This window comes from Arachis hypogaea, chromosome 8 (genome assembly GCF_003086295.3).
Source record: "Arachis hypogaea cultivar Tifrunner chromosome 8, arahy.Tifrunner.gnm2.J5K5, whole genome shotgun sequence".
Taxonomy (NCBI): domain Eukaryota; kingdom Viridiplantae; phylum Streptophyta; class Magnoliopsida; order Fabales; family Fabaceae; genus Arachis; species Arachis hypogaea.
In genome coordinates this window covers 51,143,504-51,159,565 of record NC_092043.1, presented here as the reverse complement: position 1 = coordinate 51,159,565, position 16,062 = coordinate 51,143,504, and the positions used below count along the sequence as shown (strand labels likewise).

The following is a 16,062-nucleotide window of genomic DNA, read 5'->3' as shown; positions in this document are numbered from 1 at the left end:
GAGTGCAATACAACTCTTTGGGTAGCAAAACTTTTCCTTTTGAGTTTTGACACATCTGCATACTGGGGCTTGAATTATGAAATCTCTGATTCAACTAGCACTACCTCCTAATTCAGCTGTGCTTATTGGTCTAATCTATTTAGAGCTGTCGAATTTTTTTTCTTTTTTCTAGAGAAACAAAAAAGGAGCTGATTAAGAATGCTGAATACCATCTTCTTCCATTAAATACTCAGAACACAAATGAGCTGATCTCAAATATCCATTCTCTTGATAGCCCCTAGACAATACACGATGTACCGACGCATTTTGCACAACCCCCGTCTTCACCATGTCTGCATGCAGCATCATTACATCAAGCATGTGCTTGTATCGGAAATGTGCTTGCAACATTATAACATAAACTAGCATGTCTGGTTGGAAACCATTATGTCTCATATCCGCAAAAAACTTAGTTGCCTTAAAAATTTGTCCATCTTTGCACAAACCTTGAACTAAAATCGCATACGTCACATTGTTTGGAGAATACAGGCTGCTATGCATTTTAACTCCAGCAAAACCAGCTCCGGTTTTCTCCAAGAACAGTTTGATTGCATCAGATGTTCTTCCTTCTTTCAGAAGGCCATCAATTAAACAACTAAATGTGATCGCATTTGGTGTTAACCCTGCATCAAGCATCTCCTTGAGCAGCCTGAAAGCCTCTTTCATGTTCCCGTGCTTGCAATGCCCATCAATCAGAGCTGTGTAAGTCACCACATCCGGCACAAGACCTTTGATTACCATTTCTGTGTACATGCCCATTGCAGCATTTACACTCCTGTTCTTGCAAAACCCATCAATCAACGTAGAATACGTTATGACATTGGGTTCAATTTTCCTTTCAACCATTTCAGAGCACACCTCAATGGCCTTCTCCATATTGCCTTTCTTGCAGTACCCATCAATCATCACATTATATGTCACAGAGTTCGCAAGAACTCCTGCAGCCTTCATCTTCTGCATCAAACCCTCAGCTTCTTCCAATCTCCCCAAGTCGCACAGACCCTTAATGAGTATATTGTAAGTGAAAACATCCGGAGAGATTTTAGACCTTTCCATTTCTAGCTTCCAACGCATTGCTTCTGACAAGTTCCCAGCCTTACAGTATCCGTCAATCAAAGAATTATAAGCATACGCATTAGGGACAACCCCGAATTTTGCCATATACACAAAGCAATTCCTTGCCGTTTTCAGATCCCCCACCACCTTGCACAGAATATCTATCATGGTAGTAAATGTGACAACATTAGGGTGCAATCCATGCCAGAGCATTTCAGCATACAACTCGAAAACCCGGATCACATTAGCTACCTTGCCATAACCATGCATGAGAGTCTTATAAGTGTACAAATTAGGCGCCACTCCAGATTCCCTCATCAAACGGAAGACGCCCTCGGCATCTCCCATTCGACTCTCATTGCAAAGAACACGGATCATAATAGTGTAAACCACAACGGTTGGTTCAATTTTGCGGTGGAGCATTTCATCAAATAGCTTGCGTGCACCAACAGAATCAGCTTGGCTGCAGCAGCACTGCATCAAAATGCCGTAGCTCACAACGGTAGGGGAGAATCCACGCGACACCATGTCCCCATAGACCTCCCACAGTGAATCAAATCTGTGGGTGTTGACGAGGGCGTGAAGAAGCGCGTTGCAAGCCTTCAAGAGAGGCAAAGAAGAGACGTTTCTATACACCGAAAGAGCTTCTTGGACATGACCCAATTCGCAGAAGGCGACTATGAGGACGGAAACGAAGTTGGGGGCTTGGGAGTGGGTGAGCGCGTGGAAGAGGGAGGAGCAGGCGGTGTGGGAATTGGAGAGGATGAGTTGTTTGGTGAGTGAGATGGCTCTGGAGAAGTTGGTTTGAGAGATGACGGTTGAGGAAGGTTGAGGAGGGTGGCGTTGTTGGGTGGAAGCGTGGTTGAAGAGGCGTAGGGAAGTCGGGAATGTGCGATTGGGACTGAGACGACCAACGACGTACTTCAACTTCCACATTGGATGGATTCATGACCTCTTAGCATTTTAGTTACTTTATGGAGCTGCCGCTAATTTCTTTTATTTTTATTTTAAATATAAAAATGAGTATTGTTACATGAAAGGGGGCTAACGAGAGACTTTAATGGTTAAGATAACTATAATTGCAAGGACTATGGCCGCCATGAAGGAGCCAAGAATCCATTTATTCCTACTCATCCTTCTTGAGATGGCTGTCAAAATCTTCTTGCTTTTGTCGATGTTATCATCCACTCCATGAAGCTGCATTGCATTGCGTATATGGTTAGTTAGTTAGTAAGGTGAGTGGTACTAAATCTTGAGATGAAGTTACCGTGTTGTGGGCATGAAGTAGTGACTGGCGTTGTTGATGCAAATCTTGGAGGATGGCGGCGCCAAGCTCCTCTGTTTCCAGCATGCTTCTCCTGCTCTCCTTTATTCTTTCAGACGACTGATTCAATCTCTCTGTAGACATCACCAGTCTTCCTCTGTGATCGTTTGATGACACCTGCATGATATCATCATTACATCAACTAATTAACTGCCAAAACAGAGCAAGAAAAATGATACCAACCGCCAATGTATCAGCCTGTCCCAATTCCAACAACTCATCTTTATTATTATTAGCAGCCGATGTGATTCTTTTAAGCTCACTTTTCAAGTTGTTCAAATCGGTTTTGTATTCCTTTAACTTGACAAGAAGAGATGCCTTCATGCTTGCTTGCAAACTCCTAGCTTCAAGCTCCATTTTTCGAATCTAGATATATATAACAAATATCAATCATCAGACATTTCAAAATATTAACTAAAAAAGACGACATGCACAAGTCTTGTTGTACCAATGTATCACCATCATCCATTCCAGCTTTTATTTCAGAAATTTTCTGCTTCTTCTGCTCTGCACCACAAAACTAATTAATTATTTTCCAAAAAGCAAATCAAAGAAAGAACTATTACTACCTCCATCAAGAGAAGAGGCTGCACTGCATTGTCTTGACAGATTTGAAGACAGCTCACAGTATTGACGCTCGTAACCTTCAAACACCGCACTCATTTTTCCTAATTTCCACCACCAAATGTACTTCACATTTCAATTCTATTCAAATAAACTTGATCTAAAATGAAACAATAACAATTGCATGCCTTGAAATAGTGTTTAAAAGATTGATCTGAAATGAAATGATTTCCATCTGTGATCGTCATTATTTTCTAATTATTCATGTTAATTTTGTTTTCTCAAAGAAATTGAATCTCGAAAAGTTGTGGCTTTTATAATACCGTAGCTGAGATTGGCGGGAGCCTTGGCCTTAGATTGATCGGAGGAGAGGCTACGTTGCCTGTGAAATCGAAGAATCGAAGAAGAATAACAATGAAACTTGCTTAATTGCTTAAGCTTAATGCGCTTGAATTTTAATTATATTAACCTCTCTTTATATTACTTTGTTATTCCCTTGATTATTTATTTCTTTATCTAGATTAATCTAATGTGAGATCGTTAAGTCTCTACTTCCTCTAAAGATAGATACTGATTTGATATTACAAAGAAGCAGCAAAATATAAAATCACTTTTTAGTTTTTACATCCTGCCCAATATAATATTATTCCAAGAAATTTGGAAACTAAAGTAGTGTCTAACACTACTCTTAATAATGGTTGCTATATACTCAAATTGAAAGGGTGTTCATCATTTAATAGTGCACATTCTATATATGATGCTGTAAGGGAAAGAATAAGAGTGAACCAAAAAATAATTAAATCAAATTCGAAAAAGAGATAGTAAATCAGAAAAGAATTAAATTAAATCAAAAAGAGATGAAAAAGATAATTTTATTGAAAAAAATTAAAAAAAAAAGTATTTATCACCAAATTCATGCATAATTGATTACATTATTTTTATAAAATTCTACTCATTAATAAAAATTATTTAGTTGAATTATTAGCCTATTCTGACTCATTACAGATATAAACAAACCAAGTAAGCTAAGTAGGATATCATCATTTTCACTTCGCAATTTTATGTTTATTAGTATTTGGTTAATTGAAATTTCATCTTATTATTCTACAAACTGATGAATTGTATCACATGTATCAAGCATTTTTTTTTTTTTATGAAGATACATACATACATATGCATATATAGAGCGAAAAAATTTGGAAAGCTACCTAAGGCTACACAGAGAACGTGCTCACGTTATGCCGAGGGACAGGTTAGAGACAAAAACATGATGTGAAGATGGACATGTTGTAGAGGGATCCGATCTCATATTCTATTAGATTATATTATTATTATAAAAACAAAAGCAGAAATTAAAATGAAAAACGATGAACAATTAGTAGTAAACATGTATGTGTGCGTATTTTCAAGAAAAATAGAATATAAGCATAACCAAATTGTGATGCTTTTTCTCTCGGTCGTTGGGCATTTGTCATTTGCCATGTCTTGTGGTCTACGTGCTTTATGTTGAATATCTTATTCAAGAAAAATTTTGCCATACTCTACTCATAAATCAAAGGGTAAATCATACACAGAGGTATGAGTCTTTGATTCACGATTAGAGTGCATATATATGTTTAACCTGATTGATTTAATGGCAATAATTATATTCCATATGATATATATCCACTCATCTATGCTTTCATTGCATATAAACTGGTAAGTTATATCTAATGTCATTGTGAGACAGCAAACAGGTACGCTAACTAAGACAACGCGCTAACAATATCTAACAAATTAAACGTGGTTGTCATTATTTGAAATCAAAGCACATTATTACCCAACAACCATTAATAATTCAGATTTTTCTAACAAGAATCTCTTGCAAATACCCTAATCACTTAATACTCTCTACTCTCTCTCTCTGTCCCTCCGTCAATATACTGGAAAGAGAAGGTGAGTATATTATTTTTCTACACAGATTTCTACTCATCAGTGATACTTCAAAGTTTTATTCTTCAAATCTCAGCTGGCAAATTGTATATATAAGCAATGAAATAACTATATTATTAATATTTTAAGGGATACTTATTATTGTCGTCATCAAATAATTTTGTTACCTTTTTTTTTCTTTGATAAGTTTTCACCCTCTCAATTTTGTTACCTTTTTTTTTCTTTGATAAGTTTTCACCCTCTCGGAAATCTCGAACATGGAAAAAAACTTAGAGACTCAAAAACAACAAAACAAGCACACTAAGAAATAAAACAACAATAACAACCAACACAGACAACAAATAATAGAAAAAAGTTGCACCTAATTTTTCTAAAATAAAAAATTGATAAAATACGTAATTATTCTTAAATTAAGATAATCAAACACACGTTTCATAAAAATTATAAAATTAATGGTGAATAATTTTATACTTTAAAAAATATAAATTCTAAAAAAAATGAATAGTGAATATTGAATTTAGATGTTCTAAAATACAAAGGATTACCAAAAAAAAAAAAAACCCTTAGCAATAATATTCATTATTTTGAGTATCTAAGCGTTGTAAGGAATATAGTATAAGAGAGTGCAGAGAGATCTAGTGATCTAGCATTGATTATTTATACATGATGAATGGCGCAACATAAGCGAGTGAAATAAAATAAGAATCCCTGAAGAAATGGGTGTTGGACACATGTCCGGGTGGCACCATAGTTGATTCTGCCGGAAACCAATAACATGGATCGTAGATGCTGAGCGAGCGAGCTAGCAGGCTCCCATTATTTTCAATTTTTCATTTAATCATTGCAAGTCCCGTGTTACGTACCAATAATGGGCCAAGACACCCTCTCCGCTCAGAAGAGGGCCACCGCCACCGCCCTCCCCACCACCACCGCACTTGCCGCCTCCAATGCAAGACGCAACCCACCGCGCTCCCGCCAGATCTCCAAAACCTTCAACAACATCAAGATCACCATCCTCTGCGGCTTCGTCACCATCCTCGTTCTCCGCGGCACCATCGGCGTCAACCTCGGATCCTCCGACGCCGACGCCGTCAACCAGAACCTCATCGAGGAGACCAACCGCATCCTCGCTGAGATCCGATCCGACTCCGACCCTAACGAACCCGACGAGCCCGACATCGCCCTCAACGCCAGCTCCTCCTTCTCCCTCGGCCCTAAGATCCGCAATTGGGACCGCGAACGCCAGCAGTGGCTCCAAAACAATCCTGAATACCCTAACCTCGTTCGCGGCAAGCCACGGATCTTGCTCCTCACCGGATCCCCGCCCAAACCCTGCGATAATCCCATCGGCGACCACTACCTTCTCAAATCCATCAAGAACAAGATCGATTACTGCAGAATTCACGGCATCGAGATCGTTTACAACATCGCTCATTTGGACAAGGAACTCGCCGGTTATTGGGCCAAATTGCCGATGATTAGGCGGTTGATGCTCTCACACCCTGAGGTCGAGTGGATTTGGTGGATGGACAGTGACGCCTTCTTCACCGACATGGTTTTCGAGCTTCCCTTCTCCAAGTATGAGAATTACAATTTAGTCCTCCACGGTTACCCTGATCTCTTGTTCGAGCAGAAGTCTTGGATTGCCATCAATACGGGCAGCTTCCTCTTTAGGAATTGCCAGTGGTCCTTGGATTTGCTTGATGAGTGGGCCCCCATGGGCCCAAAAGGACCCATCAGGGAGGAAGCCGGAAGGATCCTCACTGCCAATCTCAAAGGCCGCCCAGCATTTGAGGCCGACGATCAGTCTGCCCTCATATATCTCTTGCTGTTCAAGAAAGTGTGGATGGAGAAGGTTTTCCTTGAGAATTCTTACTATCTGCACGGCTACTGGGCTGGGCTTGTCGACCGCTACGAGGAGATGGCGGAGAAGTATCATCCGGGGCTTGGCGACGAGAGGTGGCCGTTTGTGACGCATTTCGTGGGCTGCAAGCCTTGTGGGAGCTATGGGGATTACCCTGTGGAGAGGTGCCTCAGCAGCATGGAGAGGGCCTTCAATTTCGCTGATAATCAGGTGCTCAAGCTCTACGGGTTCAGTCATCGCGGGCTTTTGAGCCCCAAGATCAAGAGGATCAGGAATGAGACTGTCACTCCTTTGGAATTCGTAGACAGGTTCGATATAAGGAGACATCATCCAAGCACCACTCAATCAAAGAGCTAGTGATTGGTGAGAAACATGTTTTGGTGATGATTGATGATGTTACAGGGCAATAATTAGAATTGGAATTTGATTATTTCTTGTTGTTGGCTCGGATTGCCCCTTTTGTGAACTGTTATAGGATGAAATTCTTTCATAAGTTATATATCTCCCTGTTACCATGTTTTTGAGTAATCAGTAAGCAAAAACAAATTTTATTTACGGAGATGAATGATTGATATGCTTGTATACTGAGCACCCACATTGTATTCTCTCTTCTTCTTGGCCATGAATTCATGCCCCTAATTTATTCTTCCATGTTTGGAAGTGAATCCTTTTGATATATTGCTATGAATGACATGCAAATTCTGTTATTCGACTCATTCACATTTACTCTGTCAATTGTTGTCTTATTGTTGCAAAAGACAATTGTTTCTTTTCGTCTTATTTACAGCTTTCATTAGGAGTTTGAATGCAGTGTACCCAATCTTGTGGAACTAACCAACCAGAACGCATTCTGAAGCTATCTTGAAACAAATATTCCTTTCAAATTTTATTTGATTCACTTGTGCTTTAAAGCAGCAAATTTATCAATGATTATTCATGAGTGTAGAGCAATAATTTGCTTTTAGTATGCTTCGAACCTTACTCTTCTACAGCTGATGGTTTAGTTCAGAGAAGCATTGAAGGATTCTCACCAATCAATCTATGTAGTCATGAAAATCCTTAGCCAACATACGAACAGAACCACCAGCATATGAATGAACATTGCAGCTGAGGAGTAAATATGGGAGAAAAAAATGTTGCTGTAGTTGTGGACATTCCGGGATGTGTAAGCTCTGCAAATTTGTGATATTCATGTCTAGATAATTTAAGGCTAACATCGTTTTCGAATACATTTGCCATGTATTTATGATCTAATCAGGAAGCTTAGTAATCCACTAATTATTTTTCAATGCAGTAATCGTGATCTACATTAGGGTTGGCTGTCTAATAGTCTAATAAAAATTAAAAATCACAGTTCTACCTCTTCTGTACCATGCAAAAAATAATAATTCAAAAAATAAAATAAACAAAATATTATCATCTTCTGTTGGTTGTTCTATCTACATCTGTATCTATATCTATACTATGATTACCATTAGCTGCAAAACCTGCATTTGAACCCATAGTTGTTAGCTGCAATGACTTCTGCCGTAACACATGGTTTTCAGGATCATTGTTTTTCTTCTTTCCTTCATACCTTATCCACTGTACCCTTTCATGGTACATGGGAAAGAACTTCATCTGAATTGCTGAGTATGAAAAGTATGGTATAAGTGTTGAGAACACCACAAAGAATGTCACAAACCAATAGGAAGGTGAAGGAGCCAGCGTCTCAATGAAGACTTTGTATGCATTTCCTGAAATCTTGGAAGGCATTGCTCCGTACACAAGGAGGAATAGATACCACAGAGCAATGGAACCCCAGATGAAAATGTGTTGAATCAATGTGAAGTATCTTATAGTAAGTGCCATCTGCAGGTTCACAATCCAAACTACACAAGTGTACATGGTTGCTCCCAATATATCACGCCCTGCAGTTCTTCCCTTTTCATCGAAGGCCTGAACCTCCATCGCTTTTATGCAAAAGAAGAAAACCATTGTCGCACTAATGAATCCGTTGAGCATCCAGCTGAGGATCCGGCGCCAGCGGAAGAGGACATTTTGCACTCCTTGTTGGTATAATTTAGGAAACTGCCATGTGGGAAGGGGGAAAAAAGGAATTATCATCACTAATTGGATATGAGAACCAGGAATGCAGGATTAGAGAAGATAATGCTAATTAGATATAGTGAACATTGGTTTACCTTTAGACAGTACCTCGCAGATACATCCTGATCAAAGACCCCAAGGGCAATCACGGGAAGCGACGAAAAGAGGATACTGTAGAGAGACAAAAACCAATCATTGTATGCAGGCTCTCCAGAGAAGGATGCATACACCTCGTACAAGAATAAAGTGAAGCCAAATGTGATGTTCTTGTAGAAAAAGTAACAAATCTGTCGGAAAAGGATGAACAAGTTAATAAGATAATCTTTTGAAACCAGCACTAATAGAATGTTGAGATCCATTTATTAGTGCCGCAATACCATTGATGACATCCTCCGGTAACACCAATGACCATGTACAAGAAGCAATCTTTCCAAATACCAGAACTGTGCAATTGCAATATCACTGGACATCACAGCCTGGGGAAAGAGACAATATAGCAATGTCATGATATCAAAGTGCAAGACAAACATAAAAGAAAGCATGATGGTTTGCCAGTTTATCCATACCTGCATCCCTTCGAAACCACTGATTCCAATCCCTATATCTGCTTCTTGAAGCATTCCCACATCATTAGCTCCGTCACCAATAGCTAAAGTTGTTTTACGGGTTCCAGATTTGACTAATTTAGTAACCTTCAAGAGAAGAATATGAGGAGCCGATATCAAATAGTGGGGAAAAAACATAGTCAGTGTCTCATAGAACATGGTGAAACATACCAGTGCCTTTTGCTTGGGTGACGAGCGACAGCAGATAACTGATGCACAACGAATTGCGAGCTCCAGAAACAAGTTCTTCATACTATCGTCCAGAGCATATGCAAGTGACTTTCCATCAATAATCAGAGCAAATGCCTGCTGAGAGGCTCCTCTGGATGCAGTAAGCTGGAGAGCAGCTTCTGATATCTGACGGAGGACACTTTCCCTTGATGCCTGAAACATGCATAAATCGACACCAAAATATTAGGATTGAGTATACAGTTTCATTAGGATATTGACACACTATGCAATCCCATCTAGCAACTGTGAAGAAATCTTTTAAAGGGTTAAAAAACAAAAGGAATTAGAGAAAATACACTGTGTCTCATGGTTTAAAACAAAGTCAACGAGCTTACATTGTCCAAAGAATCAAAAGTGAGCTATACCAAGCAAATTCAGTTACTAATGGACGAACCCATAAAACGTAAGTTCAACATCATTTTAAGGGATGGCATTTACCTTGGAAATAGCCATCTTGTCACCACCCTTCTCCAATGCTTGAATTTCTGGAGCATCCAAATGAATTATAATCTGTCTCATCCCTTGTCTAAGCAAACAACAAGAAAAACTGCAATAGTATGTTTGTGTTAAATGTCTTGAAAAGTGATTCTCATGCTGAAGCCAATGAATGAACAAAAAGAAATAATCACAACATTTACCCAATATTAATGGCAGTCTCCATTTTGTCCCCAGTTAAAACCCAAATCTTAATTCCAGCACGAGCAAGCTTTTCAATGCAATCAGGAACCTAGAAAAGCAATATTGTGAGGAAGAACTTCAAGCTTAACTTCAATCCATAAATCTTCAAATTTAATTGGGTTTGCCCTGTAACCTACCCCATTTTGTAGCTTGTCCTCTACAGCAGTGGCACCTAGAAGGATTAGATTCCTCTCAATTTTATTTGATACTTCCTCAATTAGCGTCTCCTGATCTGCAGTAACTGAATTTTTCGCTTCGTAAAATGCATTATTGAACTCCTTGTATTCATTCTCATCAAGTTCACGATAGGCCAGTATCAGGGTCCTTAGACCTGCATCAGCATATTGCTGCACATGCTCCAAGGTTTTATCTTCAAACTCTCTCCCATTCAAGGCAAGCCTTTCAAACATGACACTGCATGAAAATATGACTTATGGAGTTATGGTAAGTCATCAGGTTAATGCAAGGGTAAGAACAATATACTAAATGCTGAGGATAATTTTATCACAAACCTGTCAGCCCCTTTACAGAGTAGCGAAATTCTCCCTTCTTCATCTTTTACTATTACCGACATTCGCTTCCTTGAGCTATTGAATTCTAATACATTAAGAAGCTGGTACATTCTGCAAAAGATATTTATTAACTGTATCTCTTATCAGCAATAAATGCAATAGCTATGAACAATAATTGAATTACAAAAAATGCATTTTGACCGGACAAAGGAATTTAAAGGAAAAAATACTGACCTTTCCACTTTGTTTCCAGAAACTGGATCCCATTCATTAACTGATAAACTAGTCTGAGTCCTTTTAAAGAATTCAAAACCAATTTCTTTAGCAGAAATCACAAACGCAGCTTCATCTGGAGATTCAGCCTCATATGAGACATTTCCTGTATCTTCATCCACTTCCGGTATGGCGGTGTGACAGATTGCCAATACGCGAAAAAATTTCTGTATAACATCTGCATGAGGCTCATTAACCCAGTTCCCATTCATTATCCTTTCATCCGTAAAGTTAAAACCTTTGATGCGTGTTTTTCTATCAGAAGACTTCCTGTTTTCATCTGATTCTGATTCTGTCCCATAAACCTGCTCATGAGTCAAAGGAGAACCAATTTTTCTATCCATGGCCTGCTCAACCTCTGTAACACCTTGGCCATAAGCTACTCCAGCAATGGAACATTTGATGAACTCCATTGAGTTGCAGGTCAGAGTTCCAGTTTTATCAGAAAGTATAGTATCAACTTGGCCTAGTTCCTCATTCAAGTTTGAAGTGCGGGCATGGGCTGGCTTGTCTGCTTCTTCATAGTACATATGGACATCTTGATTGATGAAGATGCTTTGAAGGACTTTCACCAATTCGATAGAAAAATACAAGGAGATAGGAATGAAGAAGCCGTATAACATTAAAGCAGTCAAAAAATGAAATATGGCAGCTGAAGCAACTCTTTTTGGATCAAAGAATATCGTGGAATCATCGGGCCTCAGATACCATCTTTTCATCACCCCGTTGTCCAAGTCATCCTTAGTTGCAATGCCAAAGAGAATAGATCCAACAAATGCAATTAGAAACAAAAGACAAAACAAGAAGTAAATAATTCTGTCCATCTTTCTCTCAATTTTGCTTCTTTTCGAAGGGGGGTCAGTAGAGTTTTGAATGACCTTGGTGTCATGACCAGTGAAGATGATGGCTCCAAATACATAGTCTGTATTACGAAGTTTGGAGTCTCTCAAAAGAAGTTGCTGAGGAGAAAGGGGATATTTTTGCTCTTCAAACTCCAGGCTCCCAATAAATGAGTACAAATTTGCATTTGGGTCTTCACATTTAACTACAGCCTTAAAATCACGGAAGTTGGAGTCGTCCTGTAAGGAAGAAGTTACGTCCAATCCTTGTTTTAACTTCAAATTTGTCTCTCCATCTAAGTTCATGGTCTCAACATAACACACTGCATCCTCATAACTGGATGAAAGCAATAAGAGGTCTGCAGGGAAAAAATTATCCTTCTCTACCTTAACTATATTCCCCACCCTCAGATTCTTCCATTCGGTATATTCAAAAACACCATCACCTTTATGCACTTTGACTTTTCTATTGTTCACCTCAATATCCTGCAGAATTAACCCATTAGCCAAATTATATACCAACTTGATAGCTTGCCATAATGCCATAAACACTAACCTTTTTCCTATTCCCAAACCATACCTCATAATGATCATCAAGTAGACAATGCAGAAATTATAATCTTTAGTTAAATGCTAAATGATCCTCAAGCAACATGTCTAGCTGTTTATCCCATTTCAAGGATAAGACACATAGAACTGTTTGATCGTTGTTTGATTTCCATTATAAATATTATATTACACAAGTAAAAAAATAAATAAACCATGACCAAATTTGCACTGAACTTAAGGATGCATGTAATGTTGCTGACCACAATTTTGTTATAGAAAACTGTACAAGACTGAATCCAAGAGATGATTTAGAAGATACTAGAATTTATTATATTGAATAAGCTGTCCATGGTAGATCATGACTCATCTAAAATGACCATTTCATTTCTCTCACCAGTTTCATTAGTAATACAGTCCAATAGAATCTTTCAGTTCTTATAACCGGAATATTCCATAATCTTTGTAAAAGTTCCTGGTATTCTTCAATTCAAGAGTTAAATGTCCTATAGTCCATAGATTTTTTTACAGGGACTCTAAACTACAAATAAATAGTAAATATAAACACACAAAAGAGACCATGATTCAGTTTGAATCTAATACAAACTTCCACAGCAGGATTTAAGACAACAAGCTGAAGGAATTGTAATTGTCATTGACGTTATAAAATCAAATTCACAATCACAATAGAGTAATAGTCTAATAGAGCACCTGTGTCTTGCGACGCCAATCTTCAATACCCTCTTTGATCATGGTCGCCCCAACGATGACACAGAGAGGAACGATTGCGCTGACAGCAGTGTAAGGAGCAAGCTTTGTCATTGCCAAGACACCAATGACCAAGAAATAGAAATTAGCAACCCTCCTAAACTGCTCAAACAGTGACTTTGGCAAGAAACTGACAGCAGTATATTTTGTGGACCTCACAGAATTATCTGAATAATTTTGCATAACCCCTTCCTCATTGCAGAACACCACCCTGGAAAAACCCTGCCCCCCAATCTGTGAATGTTCTCCCTCTAAGGTTCCTTTACCACACAATGCAAATGAATAGATCTTGCTCAAACGGATCTTCCTCATCCTCCTACGACCCCTCATTCTTCTTTGATCTAATTCTAATTAATCCAAATACAACCTGCATAAAAATAATTAAATGAACTAATTGATCTTCCTCAAAGAAAAAGTCTCTGAGGACGATTCCAAAACCAGTGGCGGCAGCAGCCAAATTGGGAAGCTTCCCCCAATTACCAGAAAGAGCAAAGGAGAGGACTTTCTAGTCAACAACAAAGAACATTGACATACCCAATTACCCACTAAAGTAAACACACAAGTTTTGAAGCAAAACAACACAAGGACCGCACAAAGGTTCTAACTTGCAACTATACAAACAATTAAAAGGAAGGAAGAAAATCACATTCACGTATGATGATGCCGCGCCAAGTGTCCTATGAAAAGTAGAGAGAGAGAGAGAGCAGGAAATTGTGCGAACATTGGAAGATACGAAGATCCTTAAATTTGTCTGTTTGGAAGGAAGAGAAAGAAATGAGTAGTTATGTGTCCTGAGGAAGAAGAAACTGAAATTCGAAATCCAAATCCAAAACCAAACGCAGAAGTGGAAATGGTAACAAACTGATGAAGCATTCAGTTGACACGGTACTGCAATCTGCATAAAGCTCAAGGCGTCTCTCTTTCTGGAAAACCGTGTCGCATGATCTCGTTTCCCATTTCCCTTTACACTTTTTCATTATTAATTACTTTTATTATTACGTGGATAAAAATAATTAATTCTTAGATTTGTACCGTTCTAAGAGTTTAACATTAATCAGATCATTGTGTAAATTTTTTATATTATTACTGTATTAAAATTATATACTTTTTTTTTTGTGACTAAATAGAAAAAAAAGAAAAAAGAGACAACCAAATTAATTGGCTAGGGTCATATCTAAATCTATTAGATGTTGAAGCTCACTCCATGGTTGGCTCCAATTCGAGTAAATGTCCGCGACAGAAGCAGCTACTTTAGCCATACAATCTGCAACACTATTTGCAGTCCTCTGAATTAAAAGAATAGAGACTCTCCAATTCCAATTCATAACATCCTGAATATGCTTTGCCAAATCCCATTCCGGAATATCCTTACTAAGCATTCTTTGGTTTACCAAGAAAAGAGCTTCTAAACAGTCTGTTTCACAAATAACCTCACGAAATCCACTCTCCCAAGCAAGAAGTAAACCTCTCCAAATTGCATACAATTCAGCAAAAAGAACACTGCACACTTCGACTTTTTCAGTGCAACCTTTCAACCAACATCCATCAGGATTGCGAATAATACAACCAAAACCAGCATAGCCAGAAGGAGCAAACCAACTAGCATCACAATTCAATTTAACAGAATGAACTGGAGGTGAACCCAATGCAAACAAAGTGAAGGAGGAGACAGAGATTGATGCATAGCAAAAATAGTGTGAAACTCCCTTACTGAACTACGAATCAAACTCACCACTTTACTAGCACTCCATGAATCATCTATATTAAATAAGTCATGATTTCTGCTTCTCCAAATCCACCAGATAGTCGAAAAGAAAAGAAAAGCATCTCCACTCCTTGCACCTCTGTAGAGCCAATCATGTAAATTCGAGTTATCTGAATACAAGCCTAAAAGGGTCCAGACCTCCTTGGCACTAGGGCACTCCCGAAGACAATGAAGAGTGGATTCAGAACCATTCTGATACCGATGACAGGTGCTAGATAAAGCTAAACCACGACCCAAACGAAACTCTGCTGTAGGAATAGCATTATGGAGACTGAGCCAAATCAAGAACTTATACTTCTCAGGAATATGCAGACGCCATACCCACAACCAATTATCATGCTCATTCCAGTCAAACTTTCTTTTGGCTAGCCAACTGTACCCACTCCTAGCTGAGTAGAGTCTAGAAGATGCCACACCCCACGACCAACCCGAACTCTCTCCAGCATTAAAATCCGGATTATAAGCATTCAAACGCTGTTTGACATCTTCTGGAATGATAGAAAAAATATCATGGAGATTCCATTGACCATCTTTCCAAACGTCTCTAATAGTTAAATCAGAGTCAGATATATGTACAAAAGGGACATCTTGAGCAATTGGGCCCTCAATACTCCAATTGTCAAACCAAAAATATTGATCAAGTGACCCAACGCACCAAGAGAAGGCATCCTTAAGAGCACCAAAAGCCTTTGAGATACTCTTCCAAACATGAGAAGCATTGCAAGGGACAGGGCCATCTAAAACTCCCTCATTCCTCAGATACTTCGCCCTCAATAGAGCAACCCAAGGCTTGTCCTGACAATGAAAAAGTTGCCACACCAATTTACCAAGTAAAGATATATTAACACACGCAGGGTCTCTAACACCCAGGCCACCAAATTTTTTTGGAGTGATCACGGTCCTCCAATTAACAAGAGAAAGACCTCTACCATCAACTTGACCCTTCCAAAGGAACTGTCTCATCATAGAAGATAATTT

At 38.7% G+C, this 16,062-nt stretch overlaps 3 protein-coding genes across 6 annotated transcripts; 1 reads left to right on the top strand and 2 right to left on the bottom strand.

Annotated features, from left to right (window-relative positions):
* Positions 1 to 192: 192 nt before the first annotated feature.
* Positions 193 to 3,082, bottom strand: LOC112708222 (vesicle transport v-SNARE 11-like). Of its 4 annotated transcripts, none has more exons than XM_072201803.1 (5): positions 2,986 to 3,082; positions 2,868 to 2,926; positions 2,603 to 2,785; positions 2,363 to 2,536; positions 193 to 2,292 (listed from the first exon to the last, which is right to left on the bottom strand). In XM_072201803.1, exons 1-5 carry the CDS (start codon positions 3,080 to 3,082, stop codon positions 2,140 to 2,142), a joined length of 666 nt encoding a protein of 221 aa, XP_072057904.1. In that variant the 3' UTR covers positions 193 to 2,139. The 4 variants fall into 4 exon arrangements, with proteins under 4 accessions (XP_072057904.1, XP_072057906.1, XP_072057905.1 ...); XM_072201805.1 differs by having other exon boundaries at positions 2,606 to 2,785; XM_072201804.1 differs by having other exon boundaries at positions 2,989 to 3,082.
* Positions 3,083 to 4,840: 1,758 nt separating this feature from the next.
* LOC112708217 (probable xyloglucan 6-xylosyltransferase 3) lies at positions 4,841 to 7,486 on the top strand. Its single transcript, XM_025760399.3, has one exon. It carries the CDS (start codon positions 5,784 to 5,786, stop codon positions 7,134 to 7,136), a length of 1,353 nt encoding a protein of 450 aa, XP_025616184.1. The 5' UTR covers positions 4,841 to 5,783; the 3' UTR covers positions 7,137 to 7,486.
* Positions 7,487 to 7,998: 512 nt separating this feature from the next.
* Positions 7,999 to 14,282, bottom strand: LOC112708216 (putative phospholipid-transporting ATPase 9). The gene is made up of 12 exons (XM_025760396.3): positions 13,966 to 14,282; positions 13,263 to 13,686; positions 11,128 to 12,491; positions 10,894 to 11,004; positions 10,519 to 10,795; positions 10,342 to 10,430; positions 10,142 to 10,250; positions 9,644 to 9,856; positions 9,434 to 9,559; positions 9,245 to 9,343; positions 8,963 to 9,154; positions 7,999 to 8,849 (listed from the first exon to the last, which is right to left on the bottom strand). Exons 2-12 carry the CDS (start codon positions 13,647 to 13,649, stop codon positions 8,196 to 8,198), a joined length of 3,621 nt encoding a protein of 1,206 aa, XP_025616181.1. The 5' UTR covers positions 13,650 to 13,686; positions 13,966 to 14,282; the 3' UTR covers positions 7,999 to 8,195.
* Positions 14,283 to 16,062: the final 1,780 nt, after the last annotated feature.